At 43.7% G+C, this 7165-nt stretch overlaps 1 protein-coding gene and 1 non-coding gene across 2 annotated transcripts; one reads left to right on the top strand and one right to left on the bottom strand.

Annotated features, from left to right (window-relative positions):
- Window positions 1-2369: 2369 nt before the first annotated feature.
- trnag-ucc (transfer RNA glycine (anticodon UCC)) lies at window positions 2370-2441 on the bottom strand. The gene has a single exon. It is a non-coding gene; the product is annotated as a tRNA-Gly (tRNA).
- Window positions 2442-5755: 3314 nt separating this feature from the next.
- On the top strand, window positions 5756-7165 carry LOC148969288 (SCAN domain-containing protein 3-like). Its single transcript, XM_089126780.1, has one exon. The coding sequence runs from the start codon at window positions 5756-5758 to the stop codon at window positions 7163-7165; it is 1410 nt and encodes a 469-aa protein (XP_088982906.1).

Below are 7165 nucleotides of genomic sequence, written 5' to 3'. Positions count from 1 at the left end.
CGAAATTTTGAATTTCGATATCTCAGCTCTGGAAGGGTCTAGAGCCTCCATTGTTGCACTCAGGTCTAAGTCTCGTGGCCCTCTATCAGAATCCAGAGTTTTGAGAAGATTAGGGATACTTAATTTTTCGCCCAAAAAAAAACCGTAAGGGGTAACACTGTCGTTTTTTTTACGGGTCGAAATTTTGATTTTCGATATCTCAGCTCTGGAAGGGTCTAGAGCCTCCATTGTTGCACTCAGGTCTATGTCTCATGGCCCTCTATCAGAATCCAGAGTTTTGAGAAGATTGGGGATACTTAATTTTTCACCCAAAAAAAAAAACATAAGGGGTAACACTGTCGTTTTTTTTTCTGGTCGAAATTTTGTATTTCGATATCTCATCTCTGGAAGGGTCTAGAGCCTCCATTGTTGCACTCAGGTCTAAGTCTCACGGCCCTCTATCAGAATCCAGAGTTTTGAGAAGATTGGGGATACTTAATTTTTCGCCCCAAAAAAAAAAACGTAAGGGGTAACACTGTCGTTTTTTTTACGGGTCGAAATTTAGATTTTCGATATCTCAGCTCTGGAAGGGTCTAGAGCCTCCATTGTTGTACTCAGGTCTATGTCTCATGGCCCTCTATCAGAATCCAGAGTTTTGAGAAGATTGGGGATACTTAATTTTTCGCCCCAAAAAAAAAAACGTAAGGGGTAACACTGTCGTTTTTTTTTCTGGTCGAAATTTTGATTTTCGATATCTCAGCTCTGGAAGGGTCTAGAGCCTCCATTGTTGCACTCAGGTCTAAGTCTCATGGCCCTCTATCAGAATCCAGAGTTTTGAGAAGATTGGGGATACTTAATTTTTCGCCCAAAAAAAAAAAACGTAAGGGGTAACACTGTCGTTTTTTTTACGGGTCGAAATTTAGATTTTCGATATCTCAGCTCTGGAAGGGTCTAGATCCTCCATTGTTGCACTCAGGTCTAAGTCTCATGGCCCTCTATCAGAATCCAGAGTTTTGAGAAGATTGGGGATACTTAATTTTTCGCCCCCCCCCCAAAAAAAACGTAAGGGGTAACACTGTCGTTTTTTTTTCTGGTCGAAATTTTGATTTTCGATATCTCAGCTCTGGAAGGGTCTAGAGCCTCCATTGTTGCACTCAGGTCTAAGTCGCATGGCCCTCTATCAGAATCCAGAGTTTTGAGAAGATTAGGGATACTTAATTTTTCGCCCAAAAAAAAAAAACGTAAGGGGTAACACTGTCGTTTTTTTACGGGTCGAAATTTTGATTTTCGATATCTCAGCTCTGGAAGGGTCTAGACTCTAGAGCCTCCATTGTTGCACTCAGGTCTAAGTCTCATGGCCCTCTATCAGAATCCAGAGTTTTGAGAAGATTTGGGATACTTAATTTTTCGCCCAAAAAAAAAAAACGTAAGGGGTAACACTGTCGGTTTTTTTTTCTGGTCGAAATTTTGATTTTCGATATCTCAGCTCTGGAAGGGTCTAGAGCCTCCATTGTTGCACTCAGGTCTATGTCTCATGGCCCTCTATCAGAATCCAGAGTTTTGAGAAGATTGGGGATACTTAATTTTTCGCCCAAAAAAAAACTGGTCGAAATTTTGAATTTCGATATTTCAGCTCTGGAAGGGTCTAGAGCCTCCATTGTTGCACTCAGGTCTAAGTCTCATGGCCCTCTATCAGAATCCAGAGTTTTGAGAAGATTGGGGATACTTAATTTTTCGCCCCAAAAAAAAAAAAACGTAAGGGGTAACACTGTCGTTTTTTTTTCTGGTCGAAATTTTGATTTTCGATATCTCAGCTCTGGAAGGGTCTAGAGCCTCCATTGTTGTCTTCCATAGGTCTCCATTGTAAGTCTCGGTTGGAGACAGACTGGATGCCAGTTTGTGTGGTCAGCAAGAATGCTCGCAACACATTAGCAGCTGGTAGGTGCAGTGGATCCAAAACTCTTTGTTTGGGCCCGGCAGTGAAAAAAAAAACCGCATGAGCTTTTTGACCTGACCTACCAGGATCTTTATTAAAAAAGAAAGCTCTAATTTCTTCATTATAAATTAAACACTTCATATTTAAATGGTATTAGATGATTTGTTTGGCTTCACTGGCTTCTGTGAAGCGATGACCTAAAATGACGCATGAGGCCGTTCCTGGAAATAGGAAGGCTGTTTGCAGCGAGCTGCAGTCGGGCTGATGGTGGGCGACTACCTGTCTCTGCAAGTCCTCGTTAGTATAGTGGACAGTATCTCCGTCTGTCACGCAGAAGACCGGGGTTCGATTCCCCGACGGGGAGACCTAGCCCTTTATTGCTGCCCAAAGACCCATAAAAAAGTTTTGCTCCAGCCACGAGTTAAAGGAGGAGTTGGCTATGGGCAAAAGGCTTTGCGTTGGCCGGGAATCGAACCCGGGTCAACTGCTTGGAAGGCAGCTATGCTCACCACTATACCACCAACGCAGGCGGTTGGAGACAGACTGGATGCCAGTTTGTGCGGTCAGCAAGAATGCTCGCAACACATTAGCAGCTGGTAGGTGCAGCTGGTAGGTGCAGTGGATCCAAAACTCTCTTTGTTTGGGTCCGGCAGTGGATCCAAAACTCTCTTTGTTTGGGCACGGCAGTGAAAAAAAAAAAACGCATGAGCTTTTTGACCTGACCTACCAGGCTCTTTATTAAAAAAGAAAGCTCTAATTTCTTCATTATAAATTAAACACTTCATATTTAAATGGTATTAGATGATTTGTTTGGCTTCACTGGCTTCTGTGAAGCGAAGACCTAAAATGACGCATGAGGCCGTTCCTGGAAATAGGAAGGCTGTTTGCAGCGAGCTGCAGTCAGGCTGATGGTCGGCGACTACCTGTCTCTGCAACTCCTCGTTAGTATAGTGGACAGTATCTCCGCCTATCACGCGGAAGACCGGGGTCCGATTCCCTGACGGGGAGACCTAGTCCTTTATTGCTGCGAAAAAGACCCATAACAAAGTTTTGCTCGAGCCACGAGTTAAAGGAGGAGTTGGCCATGGGCAAAAGGCTTTGCATTGGCCGGGAATCAAACCCGGGTCAACTGCTTGGAAGGCAGCTATGCTCACCACTATACCACCAACGCAGGCAGTTGGAGACAGACTGGATGCCAGTTTGTGCGGTCAGCAAGAATGCTCGCAACACAATAGCAGCTGGTAGGTGCAGTGGATCAAAAACTCTCTTTGTTTGGGTCCGGCAGTGGATCCAAAACTCTCTTTGTTTGGGCACGGCAGTGAAAATCAGAATCCAGAGTTTTGAGAAGATTGGGGATACTTAATTTTTCGCCCCAAAAAAAAAAACGTAAGGGGTAACACTGTCGTTTTTTTTTCTGGTCGAAATTTTGATTTTCGATATCTCAGCTCTGGAAGGGTCTAGAGCCTCCATTGTTGCACTCAGGTCTAAGTCTCATGGCCCTCTATCAGAATCCAGAGTTTTCAGAAGATTGGGGATACTTAATTTTTCGCCCCCCAAAAAAAAAACGTAAGGGGTAACACTGTCGTTTTTTTTCTGGTCGAAATTTTGATTTTCGATATCTCAGCTCTGGAAGGGTCTAGAGCCTCCATTGTTGCACTCAGGTCTATGTCTCATGGCCCTCTATCAGAATCCAGAGTTTTGAGAAGATTGGGGATACTTAATTTTTCGCCCCCCAAAAAAAAAACGTAAGGGGTAACACTGTCGTTTTTTTTTCTGGTCGAAATTTTTATTTTCGATATCTCAGCTCTGGAAGGGTCTAGAGCCTCCATTGTTGCACTCAGGTCTAAGTCTCATGGCCCTCTATCAGAATCCAGAGTTTTGAGAAGATTGGGGATACTTAATTTTTCGCCCCCCCAAAAAAAAACGTAAGGGGTAACACTGTTGTTTTTTTTTCTGGTCGAAATTTTGATTTTCGATATCTCAGCTCTGGAAGGGTCTAGAGCCTCCATTGTTGCACTCAGGTCTATGTCTCATGGCCCTCTATCAGAATCCAGAGTTTTGAGAAGATTGGGGATACTTAATTTTTCGCCCAAAAAAAAAAAACCTAAGGGGTAACACTGTCGTTTTTTTTTCTGGTCGAAATTTTGATTTTCGATATCTCAGCTCTGGAAGGGTCTAGAGCCTCCATTGTTGCACTCAGGTCTAAGTCTCATGGCCCTCTATCAGAATCCAGAGTTTTGAGAAAATTGGGGATACTTAATTTTTCACCCAAAAAAAAAAACAAGGGGTAACACTGTCGTTTTTTTTTCTGGTCGAAATTTTGAATTTCGATATCTCAGCTCTGGAAGGGTCTAGAGCCTCCATTGTTGCACTCAGGTCTAAGTCTCACGGCCCTCTATCAGAATCCAGAGTTTTGAGAAGATTGGGGATACTTAATTTTTCGCCCAAAAAAAAAACGTAAGGGGTAACACTGTCGTTTTTTTTTCTGGTCGAAATTTTTATTTTCGATATCTCAGCTCTGGAAGGGTCTAGAGCCTCCATTGTTGCACTCAGGTCTAAGTCTCATGGCCCTCTATCAGAATCCAGAGTTTTGAGAAGATTGGGGATACTTAATTTTTCGCCCCCCCCCAAAAAAACGTAAGGGGTAACACTGTCGTTTTTTTTTCTGGTCGAAATTTTGATTTTCGATATCTCAGCTCTGGAAGGGTCTAGAGCCTCCATTGTTGCACTCAGGTCTATGTCTCATGGCCCTCTATCAGAATCCAGAGTTTTGAGAAGATTGGGGATACTTAATTTTTCGCCCAAAAAAAAAACCCTAAGGGGTAACACTGTCGTTTTTTTTTCTGGTCGAAATTTTGAATTTCGATATCTCAGCTCTGGAAGGGTCTAGAGCCTCCATTGTTGCACTCAGGTCTAAGTCTCATGGCCCTCTATCAGAATCCAGAGTTTTGAGAAGATTAGAGATACTTAATTTTTCGCCCAAAAAAAAAAAACCCTAAGGGGTAACACTGTCGTTTTTTTTTCTGGTCGAAATTTTGAATTTCGATATCTCAGCTCTGGAAGGGTCTAGAGCAGAGGTCACTAATAGGCGGACCGCGGTCCGGATCCGGACCCAGACGTCGTTCTGTCCGGACCCGGACCAATAACTAGAGAATTATTAACGAATTATTAACGTTTGACGGAGCGTTTCTATTTTAACTGCGCAGCTTTTCTAGCATTTATGGTACTGGTTTAGTGCGACCCAGGAATGTCACAGACCAATAGCATGCGTTGTAAATCGTCATGTGATGCTACTCGAGTCAGCGGGAGCGCGAGAGACACACACACACACACACACAGGGAGAGACGAGACGAGACGAAAGAGAGACGACGTTTCACATGGCGTGCTCTAAAAAAAGGAAAGTGGACAGCGAAAACAGAGCTTTCAATCAAGAATGGACAGATTCTTTCATGTTCATTCTTCCCACGGGCAGTTCAAAACCGGTATGTCTCATATGTTCAGAGACTGTCGCGATTATTAAGAGCGGCAATGTGAAGCGCCACTATGAGACCAAGCACAAATCGTTTGACCAAACATACCCACTTAAATCCGTACTGAGGGCACAGAAAATAAACGATCTAAAAGCCCAATATGATCGATCCAGCAGAATCTTAACACATTCATTCACTGCCCAACAACGTGCTAACGAATGTTCCCTTAAAGTTGCTTGGATTTTGGGCCAACATAAAAAACCATTTACTGATGCAGGGGTTGTCAAGGAGTGCATGAGTGCGGTGGCTGAAACCTTACTTGAGGGAAAACAAAAAGAAGACATGTGTGTAAAAATCAAGCAAATACCTATGTCAGCATCATCAGCCACAAAGAAAACAGAAATATTAACCCAGGATGTGCTAGCTCAGCTGGATGAAGCAATTCACAAGGCACCATGCATAGGCTTAGCTGTAGATGAGTCCACTGATGTGTCTGACAATGCTCAGCTGTTAGTTTTTGTAAGGTTCTTTAACATAGACAAGGAAAAGTTCTGTGAAGACCTGTTAGGTGTCACACCCCTTCAGACCAGTACAAGAGGAGAGGACATCTACCTGGCTATAAAGGAGATGTTAAAGAAGAGGGCAATAGAGATGAAACAAGTGGTTTCAATAACCACAGATGGAGCCCCTGCCATGGTAGGGAGAGAGAGAGGAGCTGTGGCAAGACTGAAAGAGGACAATCCTCAACTCATCTCTTACCACTGCATAATTCATCAGTCAGTCCTGTGCTCCACCCTGTCAGATGAGTATGCTGAGGTGATGAACACAATGATGAGAATGATAAACTTTCTCAGAGCTTCCTCTTCCCATCAGCATCGCATGCTCAGGGAATTCCTCAGAGAAGTTGATGCAAATGCTGATGATCTCCTGTTACACAACAATGTAAGATGGCTCAGCAAAGGTAGGGTGTTGGAGCGCTTTTGGTCTATCCGAGGGGAAATCGCAGCTTTCTTGGCACAGCTGAAGAGCCAGAAGGCAACACCATTTTCTCTCTTTTTGGAGGATGACAAGAAGATGGATATTGTGGCTTTTTTGGTTGATATCACTTCACACCTGAATGAACTGAATTTAAAGCTACAGGGCAAGGACAATTCAGTTTGTGATCTGATGACAGCTGTGCGCTCCTTTCAGAGGAAACTTGCGCTGTTTAGGGAAGACCTGCAGGGAGACTGTGCACACTTCCCAACTGTGAAGGAACAGGTTCAGGGTGAGAGAGAGGTGTCTTCTTTTGTTGACTTTGTTGACAAGCTGATTGTAAATTTCAGCAAGCGTTTTGACAGCTTCAGCCTTGGACAGCAGCTCACCCTGTTCATTCAGAACCCATTCCTCATCACAGATGTCAGGGAGTTCTCAAAGGAAGTCACACTACTCTTCAAGTGGGCAGATGCTGGGCCTCTCCAGATGCAACTTGACGAACTCCAAGCAGATGTGGCCTTGAAAGAGCATTTTGGAAAATCTGATCCTGCCACTTTCTGGCTTCAAATGGTCTCAGAGACCGCTTTCCCGGGTCTGAGGAAAGTAGCCTTGTACATCTTTACCATGTTTGGCTCTACATACAACTGTGAGGCTGCTTTCTCCACAATGAACATTATTAAAAGCAAATATAGATCCAGGCTCACCAACGAGCACCTACACATGTGTATGAGAATGGCCCTAACACCATTCCAGCCCAGATTTAAAATGCTGGCAGGACAAGCAAGGGCTCACTTTTCTCACTAA

Source organism: Pimephales promelas, chromosome 24, assembly GCF_988280905.1.
Source record: "Pimephales promelas chromosome 24, fPimPro1.hap1.1, whole genome shotgun sequence".
NCBI classification, from domain to species: Eukaryota; Metazoa; Chordata; class Actinopteri; order Cypriniformes; family Leuciscidae; genus Pimephales; species Pimephales promelas.
The sequence above is the reverse complement of the archived record's forward strand: the minus strand, read 5'-3'. Positions and strand labels throughout refer to the sequence as shown.